Raw genomic sequence first — 14,569 nt, forward strand, 5'->3', positions numbered from 1 at the left:
GGAGAGAAAGAAAAAGGGAGGGGAAGGAAGGAGAGAAGGAAAGAAAAAAAGGGAAGGAAGGAAAGAAAGAGGAAGAGAAGGATGGAGAGAAAGAAAGGAGAGAAAGATGGAGGAAAGGTTGGCCACAGCAATGCGTGGCGGGTACAGCTAGTGTGTGTAACCTCAGTCTGCTTCCAATATAATGCTCTTTAATGGAGAAAAATTATAATTTAGGTTCATGTGGACTAAGTGTTATAACATGTAATTAACATACGCACATATAACGTACAATTTCTGCCTACAATATCAACATGTAACATTGATTGTTGTACACATAGTAGGTGACAGACTGACACAAAAGGTAAGACAAAAATACACACAGCTAGATGTAAAATAGAGACAAATAGACTCTACAATAACAGAAAACAGCAAACACAGAAATATCCGATGACGGCGATATCGTACGCATGATTTTGTTGACAGCTGTAGGGTTAGGATGCTCCATTGGTGGAAGTGAAAAGGTTTCTGAAATTTTGCTACTGAGATATTCAATGTATTTCCAACTGCCTTCCAGAATGAGATATCGCTAGAGTAACTGGAACGCACTGGTCTTGTCTGATTTCAGAAACTAAGTAAAGTTCACACTTGGATGGGAGGCAACCAAGGAATTTATTTATTTATTTCGCTTGCTTCTACCCCGCCCTTCTCACCCCGACTCAGGGGGACTCAGGGCGGCTTACAAAAGCGAGGCACAATTCGATGCCCGCATCACATAACAACAATAGGGCAATAAACATCAGTTAACAAACAGCAATAACATCCATTAGCAAAACAACAACTATTATAGGCAAAAACAACCTTAAAACCAATAAAACCAATAAAACTGATACAAACCATTTCTCCTCATTAACGGTCAGCGTTTCACAATCTCATAGTTCACATTCCAATTGTCAGTCCTTTCAGTCCTATCCCTCTGGTTGTCCATATCTAATTGTCAGATTGGCCAAAGGCCTGGTCCCACAACCACGTCTTTACCTTCCTCCTGAAGGCGAGGAGGGATGTCGATGCCCTAATTTCCCCCGGGAGTGAGTTCCACAGGTGAATCCCAAGGCCCTCCAGATATGGATAGGAGAAATCCTGCCTCAAACTCTAGAGAATCACTGCCATTCAGCGATATCAAATACTGCCTTGATAGACCAATGAAAGCACCAAGCACCTAACTGAGAATGAGTCCCATCAAACCCATTGGCATGGTATTTCCCTTCCAAAAAGCAAATACAATTTACTATATTGGATTGTAGAGATCCACCACTTGAACACAGCAGACTATTAGTGACTCTGCACCATACTCTTTGGTCCTGACCTAGAAATGGAAAACAGACATACACATACATGAACACAAGAACTTTCATTTGCTAGCATGATTCAGAACTTTGTGTGTGGAAGCTTGAACCTGTGGTGTAGAGGAAGGGAGTTTAGATACCTTGATAAGATAACAGTACAGGAATTAAAGTTTAAATAATTATCACAATAAACAAATTGCAATACTGCACAAATGTCGAAATGGGACTCATCATGAAGGCAATCCATTTGACAAGACAAGACGTAGTCACAATGTGTGGTGAATTGTGCTTTTTGTTGCACATATCTCATTTTATAGGAGGCATTAGGCCAAGCATGGGCAAACTTGGGCCCTCCAGGTGTTTAGAACTTCAACTCCCACCATTCCTAACAGCCTACTAGAGTTATAGAACTCCAGTATGCTGATGACAATGTTGTCTGTGCGCATTCAGAAGAACCCTAAACACCTTTGCAGAAGCGTACAAGAAGCTCAGCCTGTCACTGAACATTGAGAAAACCAAAGTGCTCTTCCAGCAGTCACCAGCCAATCCCTCTCCAATGCCAGAGATACAGCTTAATGGTGTAACATTAGAAAATGTTGACCACCTCCGCTACCTTGGCAGCCACCTCTCCACAAAAGTCAACATGGACACCAAAACAGCTTTTTTATTAATGAAGCAGAGAGTATTTGAGGACCGGGACATCCGTAGGGAGACTGAGGTGCTTGTTTATAAAGCTATTGTCCTCCCAACCCTGCTATACGCCTCTGAAACGTGGACAGTCTACAGACATCACATGCAACTGCTAGAACGATTCCATCAGCGCTGCCTCCGGAAAATCCTGCAAATCTCTTGGGAAGACAAGCGAACAAATGTCAGCATACTGGAAGAAGCAAAGACCACCAGCATCGAAGCGATGCTCCTCCGCCATCAACTCGGCTGGACTGGCCACATTGTCCGGATGCCCGACCACCATCTCCCAAAGAAGTTGCCCTATTCCAAACTCAAGAATGGAAAACGAAATGTTGGTGGGCAGGAAAAGAAATTCAAAGATGAGCCTCAAAGACAACTTTAAAAACTCTGCCATAGACACTGAAAACTGGGAAGCCCTGGCCCTTGAGCGCTCCAGTTGGAGGTCAGCTGTGACCAGCAGTGCTGTTGAATTTGAAGAGGCATGAATGTAGGGCAAAAGAGAGAAATGTGCCAAGAGGAAGGCGCATCAAACCAACCCTGACCGAGACCGCATTCCACCTGGAAACCGATGTCCTCACTGCGGAAGAAGATGCAGATCAAGAATAGGGCTCCACAGTCATCTACGAACCCACCGCCAGGACACTACACTTGGAGGACCATCATCCTCAGACTACGAGGGATTGCCTAAGTAAGTAAAGTAAGTACCGGCTGTTAGGAATTGTGGGAGTTAAAGTCCAAAACACCTGGAAGGCCCAAGTTTGCCCATGCCTGCAATAGACACTACAGTACGCCCTCCATATTTGTATATGTATAGAAGTGTATTCATGTCCTTACATGCTTCTTTGCAGAAATTTAGTGTTGGAACTGATTTCCCTCCAGACACTAATCTATGAACCTGCCTCTGCTCTACTGAGAGAAACTAGATGGCATTTCCTACCTTGTACAACCAGCTTTGCGCTTGACTGCGTGTCGCCAATGTCGCAAGTATAGATGTCGGTGTCACTTTCCACCAAGTCGTTCACCGTGAGTTGCAACACGTTCCCCTTCTGGCTAATCTCACATTTCTTGCTCGCTTTGAGATCCGTGATCCCTTTCCTCCATGTCACAGTCGAAGCTGGCTTCTTAGTTTCGCAGGTAAAAACTGCTTTTTTATTTTCTTCTATCTTCAGGTCTGAAAGATCTTTGATGAAGCAATTCCCCGCTTCTAATGTGAGATAGAATAAAAAATTTTTTTTTTAAGTTAACACTCCCCTGAAGCAAAGAAACAGAGATAAGACAGTTCCGGGTAATAGCTCAAAGAATAAACATGATGACAGCTGAACACGTTTCTGGAATGTTTATTTATGTATTATACTAGCTGTCCCCTGCCACGTGTTGCTGTGGCCCAGTCTCGTGAGCTGGAAAATAAAGTAATGAGAAAGTGTTGGTTTCTAATATATGTAATGCTTGTGGGATAAAAGTATTACTTGTTGTTTCTTTGTCAGTGTTGATGTGGAGATGTCTGGTTTGCTTACTCTGGAACATGCAACATATAATTCTCCTTTTTTAGGGGTCCCTTTCAAATCTATGATACGATATCTGTGTGTGAATCATAACTATCTATATCTATGGCTGGATGGCTCTTTGTCAGGAGGGCTTTGATTACATTTTCTTGCCCTGGTGATGGGAGTTGGACTGGATGGCCTTGAGTATTTTCTGTTGGTCATGGGGGTTCTGTGTGGGAAGTTTGGCCCCATTCTGCCAGTGGGATTCAGAACACTCTGATTATAGGTGAACTATAAATCCCAGTAACTACAACTCCCAAATGTCAAGGTCTATTTCTCCCAAACTCCATCTATGTTCATATCTGGGCACATGGAATACTCCTGCCAAGTTTGGTCCAGATCCATCATTGTTTGAGTCCATGGTAGTCTCTGGATGTAGGCGAACTACAACTCCCAATCTCAAGGTCAATGCTCACTAAACCCTTCTAGTGTTTTCTATTGGTCATGGAAGTCCTGTATGCTCCGGTTGGTTCAATTCTATCATGCTATTTGATTGTAGGTGAACTATAAATCCCAGCAACTACAACTCCCTATCTATCTATCTATCTATCTATCTATCTATCTATCTATCTATCTATCTATCTATCCATATCTATCTATGGCTGGATGGCTCTTTGTCAGGAGGACTTTGATTATGTTTTCTTGCCCTGATGAAGGGAGTTGGACTGGATGGCCTTAAGTATTTTCTGTTGGTCTTTGGGGTTCAGTGTGGGAAGTTTGCCCCAATTTGGTCGTTCATGGGGTTCAGAATGCTCTTTGGTTGTAGGTGAACTGTGAATCTAATTAGCAAAAATTCAATGCCTTAAAATAACATAAAATTTGTAAACTTCTACATTAAAAACCAGAAAGTTAAAACATCTAAAAACAATCACATCAATTATTAAAATCACATAATCCAAAATCATAATCCATGGCCATTCCGAATGTCATTGCACAGATTCTATGTTCATTTATTGCACTGTGGTTATTCTCCAAAAGCTTGGCCCCAAAGCCAGGTTTTAACTCTCTTTCCGAAGGCTAAAAGGAAAGGAGCTGATCAAATATCACTGGAGAGGGAGTTTCATAGTTGAGGGGTCACCACTGAGAAGGCCCTGTGTGTCGTCCCAACTAATCGTGTCTGTGAAGAAGGCAGGACCAAGACCAGAAGATATTAAGCTCTGTTATGGTTCATAGGAGGAGATACATTTGGACAGGTAAGCTGGGCAGGAACCGTTTAGGGCTTTATAGGCTAAAGTGAGCACTTTGAATTGTGCTCAGTAGCAAACTGGCAGCCTGTGGAGCTGATGTAACAGTGGAGTTGTATGCCACTCCAGTGAGGAACCTAACTGCTGCTTGTTGGACCACTTGAAGCTTCCGAACAGTCTTCAAAGGCAACCCCACACAGAGTGCATTGTCGTAGTCTACTCAAGATGTAACAAAAGTGTGGCTCACCATGGCCACGTTTGAGTTCCCAAAGTACAGGTGCAACTGGCGCACAAGTTTTAACTGTGCGAATGCTCCCCTGGCCACCCATGTTTCATGTGACTCTTGGTTCACCCCTGCCTTGTTGATCCTTTGACTGGTTTCAGTCACTGAATTATAGCTAGGTTCCAGTTTTGATCAGACATCTCTTGATTTAGCCAACCAATTGTCATAAATATGATATGTGGTTTGAATGAGATTGAATGAAATTGTATGAAATGAGTGTGCCTGGGACATATAGAGGCTAGAGATGCCATCCTAATACTGAAGCCTGGGAAACTACTAAAACTGCTGAACTGCTTACATTGATGGACAGAGACAAATTATTAACTCCTGGTGGAAAACAACATGTTTACATTACCAGAGACAATGGCTCTTTTAAGTTAAGTCAACACAATAGTTCCTTATGTTAAGAAGGAAATCCAGTAATCAGTTAAAGAAGAAACGCTAACATCTGTCTGGACCTAATGGAGTCAGGATGTTTTAGATGCCTATCATCCATTTACAACTTTTTGGAACAACATCAGCAAGATGTATGCTATGTAAGAGATATTTTACTATTCCAAAATTGTGGCAGACTAGAGGAGTCTGGTCCACCTGCCATCTTCTCCAAAGCAGTTAGGAATTGTGGGAGCTCAAGTTCAAAACACCTGAAGGGCTGAAGTTTGCCCATGCCTGACATAGACAAATGAATGGGTCCTGGAACAAATCAAGCCTGAACTTTCCCTAAAAGCTAAGATGTCTAAACAGAAACTTACCACATTTAGAGCATATCATGAGATGGGACTCATTAGAAAAGACAGTAACATTTAGTAAGTTAGGAGACAGTAAGAAAAGATGATGACCACATATCAGATGGATAGACTCAGTCATGGAAGCCATAGCCCTGAGTCTGCAAAACCTGAACATGACATTTGATGGTGGCTTGGAAGTATCTCATTTATGGGGTCATCAGAAGTCAAGGTCAACTTGATAGCAGTTAACAACAACAATAAGAAAAATGTAGGAAAGTTTCGTTAAGATGAACCAGAACCTGCTCAGATCCTGAGAATGCACTGTGTTGAACGATGACTCCCAGAAACCCAACATGACCACAAAAGTTACTACTCTGAGCTCTATCTCCTGCGCCATTCTTCTCAGAGGATGAACACTCACCTTCCACAGTAAGCCTTGCTTTGGTTTTGGAAATTTCTGTCTCACAGGTATATTCCCCACTGTCCTTGACCGAGGCATCGTGGATGATCAAGATGGCCCGGGTCCCCTCCTGCCGGATGTCGTACTTCTGGCTCCTCCGGATCTCCTTCCCATCCTTGCACCACTTGACGTTGCTGTCCCATTTGGACATGTCACAGCTCAGGCTCACCTCCTGGCCCACCACCGTGGTTTTGTCTTCCAGCTTCTTAGTAAATTCCGCTGGCTTTTCTGGAAGGAAGCAAAATAACAAAATAATTGCAACCAATGCAGCCCCAACGGCAATTTTTGTTGTTCCCAGCCCTCCTGAATCCTCCATCCATCTAACATCCATCTATCACCCATCTATCACCTATCTATCACCCATCTAACACCCATCTAGCAATCTATCTATCCATCCATCCTCCATCCATCTATAATCTATCTAACACTCATCTATCATCTACAGTATCATCCATTTTTAATCCATCTATCACCCATTCATCCTTCATCCATTTATAATCCATTTAACATCCATCCATCACCTATCCATTCTCCATCCATCTATAATCCATCTAACATCCATTTATCACCCATCTAGCACCCATCTATCATCTATCTATCTATCTATCTATCTATCTATCTATCTATCCATCCATCCATCCATCCTCCATCCATCTATAATCCATCTAACATCCATCTTTAATCCATCTGTCATCCACACATTCTTTATCCATTTATAATCCATTTAACATCCATCCATCATCTATCCATCCTCCATCCATCTATAATCCATCTAACATCCATCTATATACCATATATCCATCCTCCATCCATCTATAATCCATCTAACGTCCATCCATCATATACTCATCTATCACCCATCCATCCTTCCTCCTTCTATAATCCATCTAACATCTATCACCCATCTAACACCCATCCATCTATTCATCCATCCTCCATCCATCTATAATCCATCTCCTATCTATCATCTATCTGTCTACCTATCCATCCATCCTCCATCCATCTACAATCCATCTAATACACATCTATCATCTATCATCCATCTTTAATCCATCTATCACCCATTCGTCCATCCATTTATAATCCATTTAACATCCATCCATCATCTATCCATCCATCCTTCATCCATCTATAATCCATCTAACATCCATCCATCATCTACCCATCTATCACCCATCCATCCATCCATCTATAATATATCTAACATCCATCTATCACTCATCTAACACCCATTTATCATGCATCCATCCATCCACCATCCATCTATAATCCATCTAACAACCATCTATAATCTATCCATCCATCCTCCATCCATCTATGTGTATAATCCAGCTAACATTCATCTATGACATTAATGCTCCACATTAACTGAAGTTAGGAGCACAGGACCAGAACAAAAGTGGTAAAACTATAAATTACAAAGTCACTTTTTAACAGAGAGGCATCTCTATTAAAATTTCTAGGTCCGGCATGAGTCTATGGTCAACTTCTATCAGATGCTAACCATAAAATCACACTGGAGGAACTGGAGATTGCTAGAGAGTTGTTCTCTCTAATCATCTCTAAGTCATCCAGCATGACTTTGTGCTCCACTTCCAGGGATACTTGACCACAGAATTGAACTGGGAGACCTAGAGATGTCTAGAGAGAACATTTTAATCAAATTCACAAAAGTGAAATGTGGAAAGCGGACTGAATATGACAACTCTTTTGTTACCCACCTTTCACGACCAGCAAGGCCTTAGAGTTCAGGTCCCGTCCAGAGAAAACCACTTCTCCAGCATCAGAAGGAAGGGCTTTTTTGATATTGAGGGTATACTTCCTTCCTTTGTTGAAGGCCCTAAACCGTCCTTCATGGCCCACTTCAGTCCCATTGAGCAGCCAATGGCAATCCTCAACACTCTCGTGGGAGAGGACACATTCAAAGCTGCAGCTCTCTCCTTCCAGCACTTCGGTGTTCTTTAAGCGTTTTGTGATGCCAACATTCAGCTCTGGAGAGGAAGATACATATATCAACCATCTATGGTAAGGTATGGGCAAACTTTGGCCCTCTATGTGTTTTGAACTCCAACTTCCACCATTCCTAACAGCTGGTAGGCTGTTAGGAATGGTGGGAGTTGGGGTCAAAACTCCTGGAGGGCCCAATTTTGCATGCCTGACTTATGGTCTGGAAGACTCCAGATGCAATGGACCACAAAGCCCATCAGCCCCATCCACCTTTTTTGCAGTGGCATCATCGGGTTTGGTGTCACTCATGGCATCTCCCCTATGGATCTCCTTCCACAGCAGATCATACAGAATCCTTAGCAATGTTTTTTATATTAATGCAATACAGAAATAATTATTTTGACGGTGTCATTGAATGCGGTCTGCACCCATTGCAACCCCCAGTGATGCCACTTGTTTCTACATTTCCAACAAGAGGAAAAAATGCATAAAATATTATGAAGGCATTTGAATACATTTCCTAGCATTGTTCTTGTTGTTCATTCGTTCAGTCGTCTCCGACTCTTTGTGACCTCATGGACCAGCCCATGCCAGAGCTCCCTGTCGGCCATCACCACCCCCAGCTCCTTCAAGGTCAGTCCAGTCCCTTCAAGGATGCCATCCATCCATCTTGCCCTTGGTCGGCCCCTCTTCCTTTTGCCTTCCACTTTCCCCAGCATCATTGTCTTCTCTAGGCTTTCCTGTCTCCTCATGATGTGGCCAAAGGACTTCAACTTTGTCTCTAGTCTCCTTCCCTCCAATGAGCAGCCGGGCTTTATTTCCTGGAGGATGGACTGGTTGGATCTTCTCGCAGTCCAAGGCACGCTCAGAACTTTCCTCCAACACCACAGCTCAAAAGCATCTCTCTTCCTTCGCTCAGCCTTCCCGAAGGTCCAGCTCTCACATCCGTATGTGACTACAGGGAATACCATGGCTTGGACTAGGCAATGGATCTTTGTTGCCAGTCTGATGTCTCTACTCTTTACTAGTTTATCGAGATTGGACATTGCTCTCCTCCCAAGAAGTAAGCATTATTATGTGTTAAATCTGAATGTTAGAGCAGTCCCAGACATGGACCAGGACCTTAAGCCATTCCATACTCTCTATGGTGCTGCCATGGGCTTTTGCTGTGTACAATCACATTGCCTACTGTGGCAGTGTTATCCATGTTTTGGTATTTCACTGTATTAGATATTGAGCTATAGCTATATATGCTGTACAGTAGAGATGGGCACAGTAAAACTTGCTTAACTCGGAATAAAAGCATGTCTTGTTAGGGTTGATTGGTGGCTCTTTATTTTTTAATTTTTTATTTTTTTTTTGTAACGAAGAAACTATCCGAGTTCTTTCTCATTAGAAACTTGAGAGAGAGAGAATGTGGAAATGTTTTTACTGGTTAGGAAATTGATGATTACCTAATCAATGGAGGGAACAACTGCAGAAAGTATAATGTATATCGTATTTTGATGAACACAAAGTATTTGAATTGTAGAATCTATAAATACGTCATGCATATGATGCCTGCTCATTCTGACTAGATCTTGGTAAATTACTATTATTATTATTATTATTATGCTTATTTATACCCTGCTTTTTCTCTCCAAGAGGAAACAGAGACTCTAAAGTAGCTTGTTCCTGTTTTTTCTTAAATAAGAAATTTTTCAAAACTTACAAAATGAAGTTCAACAGTGACAAATGCAAGATACTCCACTTTGGCAGGAAAAACGGAATGCAAAGATACAGAATGGGGGACAATGCCTGGCTCGAGAGCAGTTCGTGTGAAAAAGATCTTGGAGTCCTCGTGGACAACAAGTTAAACATGAGCCAACAATGTGATGTGGCGGCAAAAAAAGCCAATGGGATTTTGGCCTGCATTAATAGGAGCATAGTGTCTAGATCCAGGGAAGTAATGCTACCCCTCTATTCCACTTTGGTTAGACCACACCTGGAATATTGTGTCCAATTCTGGGCACCACAATTCAAGAGAGATATTGACAAGCTGGAATGTGTCCAGAGGAGGGCGACTAAAATGATCAAGGGTCTGGAGAACAAGCCCTATGAGGAGCGGCTTAAGGAGCTGGGCATGTTTAGCCTGAAGAAGAGAAGGCTGAAAGGAGATATGATAGCCATGTATAAATATGTGAGAGGAGGGAGCAAGCTTGTTTTCTGCTTCCCTGGAGACTAGGACGCGAAACAATGGCTTCAAACTACAAGAAAGGAGATTCCATCTGAAAATGAGGAAGAACTTCCTGACTGTGAGAGCCGTTCAGCAGTGGAACTCTCTGCCCTGGAGTGTGGTGGAGGCTCCTTCTTTGGAAGCTTTTAAACAGAGGCTGGATGGCCATCTGTCAGGGGTGATTTGAATGCAATATTCCTGCTTCTTGGCAGAATGGGGTTGGACTGGATGACCCATGAGGTCTCTTCCAACTCTTTGATTCTATGATTCTAAAGCTTTACTACTTCAAAGTATAAAAGGCAGGGGGAAGAGGAACCAGAATGGTGTAGTGATTATACCATGCTGGCTTTACTAAAGGTTATTGTATCTACTAGGGTTGGATAGGTTCGCTTAAATGTGGAGTAGCAGTATATCAGCTTTCATCAAGATTGGTGTAAAAATGAGGGAGGGAGAAGAACTTGGAGTTTCCTCAGTGCCAGTGCTGTTTTCCACATATTGCACAAATGCGTCTGCCATTAATGAAGCTATTAATTCGGAAGTTTCAGAAGTTTCGGAAAGTTCCGACTTTTTTCGGAAAAATTTGGAAGTGACTTTAGAATCGAACCACCAGTGCCCCCTACATCTGAAACCAGTTTTGAACCATTTTTTTAATCAACCAAGCCTAGTATCTACTCCTGTTTGTAACACATTGTACTATGGACTATACAGCTTAATGGGTGCGTGTCCCATCCCGTAGTTCTGGATTTCTCCAGAGTCTCTTACCTTGGATGTTGACCCTAGACTTGGCGACCTCTGTGCCGAGGTCACAGGTATACAGTCCGGCGTCGCTCTTGCTGAGGTCATGGATGACGAGACCCAGCGTCTTCCCCGCCTGAAGCATCTCGTATTTCTCTCCTGGCGTGAGCTCCAGACCCTCCTTCTTCCAGATGGGTTTGACCTTTGGCTTGGAGACCTCACATTCCAGGGTGATGGTGCCCCGCTCTTCTCCAACCACATCATCCAAGGATTTCATGAAGACAGCAGGCTTCTCTGCAAAACAAAGCAACAAGGAAAGAGATGAAGCATTTAGAAACGTTGGTCTATCTGTAACTCATGTCCAGGTCAGGATTGTTGATCATGCATTTACACTGTGGAATTAATTCAGTTTGACACCACTACATGACTCAATGCAATGGCATTCTGGAAATTTATGTTTTACAAGGTTTTTGTTGTATGTCAGCCTATTCAGCCTGTGATTGTGTCTGATGTTCATGATGGGAATGGGCATGATTTCCTTGATGGTGGGCCTGGGTCTGTTGGCAGTGGGGATGAGGGTTTGCCTCAGTTTTCCTGGGTCTGAGTTAAGCTTAGATGAGAGGCCCAAGCTGTCTCTGGAAGATTCACAAGGTCACATTCCTGGGAGAGGCCCTTTACAGTCTTTCTCAGAGCAACTATCTGAAGATTATTTGTCAGGTGCAAAAGTTAATGAGAGTCAAGCTAATTAGAGCATAGATAGGAAGCAAGGCTTTTGTAAACAGAGACAGAGTATTCAGTGCGCAAAGAAAATAAGTTCGTTTACAGGAAAAGAGAGGTAAGAAACCTTTATCTGGTGGTAAGGTCAAGAGATGTTTTCCTTTTAGTTTTGAGATCTGGAAAAGTCTTATATTGATTCATAGAATCATACAATCAAAGAGTTGGAAGAGCCCTCATGGGCCATCCAGTCCAACCCCCTGCCAAGAAGCAGGAATATTGCATTCAAATCACCCCTGACAGATGGCCATCCAGCCTCTGTTTAAAAGCTTCCAAAGAAGGAGCCTCCACCACACTCCGGGGCAGAGAGTTCCACTGCTGAACGGCTCTCACAGTCAGGAAGTTCTTCCTCATGTTCAGATGGAATTTTCTCTCTTGTAGTTTGAAGCCATTGTTCCGCGTCCTAGTCTCCAGGGAAGCAGAAAACAAGCTTGCTCCCTCCTCCTCCCTGTGGCTTCCTCTCACATATTTATACATGGCTATCATATCTCCTCTCAGCCTTCTCTTCTTCAGGCTAAACATGCCCAGCTCCTTAAGCCGCTCCTCATAGGGCTTGTTCTCCAGACCCTTGATCATTTTAGTCGCCCTGCTCTGGACACATTCCAGCTTTTCAATATCTCTCTTGAAATGTGGTGCCCAGAATTGGACACAATATTCCAGGTGTGGTCTAACCAGAGAGGAATAGAGCATGGGGAGCATGACTTCCCTAGATCCAGACACTATGCTCCTCTTGATGCAGGCCAAAATCCCATTGGCTTTTTTTGCCGTCACATCACATTGTTGGCTCATGTTTAACTTGTTGTCCACAAGGACTCCATGGGAATGAGTTGCCTCAGTTGGGTCAATGTTGGAATTTCACGACGGTCCTGCTTTCAAGCGTTCTTAGTATCATATACCAAGTTTTTGCAAAGGTCCTGGTTTATTTATTGGATTTTTCATGCTGTCTTGTTTCATGGATGTATATACCTATGGACCTTGTTTTACCCTGAAGGTCATTGAGTAACCTTTGCTTTGAAACTGTACTGTTTTTGTTAATTTTATTGCTTTGCCTACTTAAATTCCTCAATGAACTGCTTGCCAATTTTACCAAGCTGGTGTGGTGTTTAAGGTCAGAGGTGTTCCTTCTCTGGTGTATGACAGTCTTTAGCTTTCTCTGCCAAAAAAGTGTTGATGTCTCACCAAACTACAAATCCTAGGATCCCATAGCATTGAGCCACAGTGGTTTAAAGTCTCGCTACATTAATTCTGCAGTTCAGGTGCATCCTTGGAGAACCTCTTTGAAAGAATGTTGATGGAGGACATATTCATGTGGAGAATTAAACATAAGGCAAAAGGATGGGAGAAAAATATATATGCATGTTTTAGCTTTAAGCTCTTATTACCAGTACAGGCAATTCCCAAGTTACGAACAAGATTGTTTCTGTGGGTTTGTTCTTAAGTTAAATTTGTATGTAAGTTGGAACAGATGTGTGTTTTCAGTGTAACTCCAACCAAATAAATACATGCATATTTTAAGTTTAAGCTCTTATTGTCAGTAAAGTGTTAAGAGAAGAATATTAACCTTTCAGAAAGGAAAAAAAGAATATACAAAAGTTGAGGAAAGACCAAGCAATCCTGCGGAAGGAGACATGGTCATCTTGGAATCCCCAGGATGAAGGTGGACTATATGCAGGGGCGGCTCGTCCATTACGCGAAGTAAGCGGTCGCAGAACACTTTTTTTTTGCCAGGGGCGCAGAGGCACCTGTGTAAATGCCCCTCGACTGCCACTTGAGGAGCGCCCCCTTAGCTCACAACAGCCCTAGCAGTCCGGGGGGAGCCTCGGCTTTCTTGCCTCACTGCAGGGCAATCCTCTTCCCAAAGGGGCCGGGCCCTTGAGCCTCACCTAGCCCCTCTCGTTCCTGCTCCACCCGGCCACTGGGTGCACGAGCAGAGCCGGTGCTCAATCGTTCTCCGCATTCGATCACTTCCCCACGACCGGCTCCCTTTCCTGATCCCTCGGCGCTCCACCCACCTCCTCTCCTCTCCCCAATCCGTGGGTGGGCCAAGGGGAGGAGCCGCCGTGCCTGGCCCGCTTCGGGTCCGGAGGCGTGTCTGAAGACCCCAGCGTGTGCACCAAAAGTCGCCTCTTCTCCTGACTTTCTTTTCAGCCATTGGGACCAAGAGAGAGAGAGAGAGAGAGAGAGCCCCTCCGGCTGGAGGTATCTCCCACCTCCGCTCCCTCCTTTGTTTTTGTGCCTACCTTCAGGAAAGGTGGGCATCTCCACCTCTCTCTCTCTCTCTCTCTCTCTCTCTCGGTCCCAATGGCTGAGGAGAAAGTCAAGAAAAGAGGTGACTTTTGGTGCACACACCGGGGTCTTCAGGCACACCTCTGGACCCAAAGCGGGCCAGGCAAGGGAGCAAATGCGGCAAGGTGAACTATTACTGGGATGTATAGTTCACCTACAATCAAAGAGCATTCTGAACTCCACCAATGATGGAACTGAACCAAATATGGCACCCAGAACTCCCACGACAAAAAGAAAATATATATCAATGATTGGTGGGGGGGGGGGGGGGCAAAATACTTTGAAAATTACCTAGGGCCGTTGAAAATTACCGTTGAAAATTACCTAGGGCCGCCTCTGACTATATGTGACCCCAACACCTGTGGTTTCTCACCCAAAGATTGATTTATTTCCAATAATTC

The 14,569-nt window shown here is 43.5% G+C and overlaps 1 protein-coding gene across 1 annotated transcript in view; it reads right to left on the reverse strand.

Annotated features, from left to right (window-relative positions):
• OBSCN (obscurin, cytoskeletal calmodulin and titin-interacting RhoGEF) overlaps window positions 1–14,569 on the reverse strand; it is a 289,411-nt gene that overhangs the window by 184,436 nt on the left and 90,406 nt on the right. Inside the window, exons 29-32 of the mRNA XM_067470395.1 lie at window positions 11,136–11,402; window positions 7,933–8,202; window positions 6,173–6,439; window positions 2,950–3,216 (exon numbers count right to left, since the gene is read on the reverse strand). Coding sequence (XP_067326496.1) covers window positions 2,950–3,216; window positions 6,173–6,439; window positions 7,933–8,202; window positions 11,136–11,402 — 1,071 coding nt within the window. The remainder of the gene's footprint in view (window positions 1–2,949; window positions 3,217–6,172; window positions 6,440–7,932; window positions 8,203–11,135; window positions 11,403–14,569) is intronic.

Source organism: Anolis sagrei, chromosome 6 (genome assembly GCF_037176765.1).
Source record: "Anolis sagrei isolate rAnoSag1 chromosome 6, rAnoSag1.mat, whole genome shotgun sequence".
Classification (NCBI taxonomy): Eukaryota; Metazoa; Chordata; class Lepidosauria; order Squamata; family Dactyloidae; genus Anolis; species Anolis sagrei.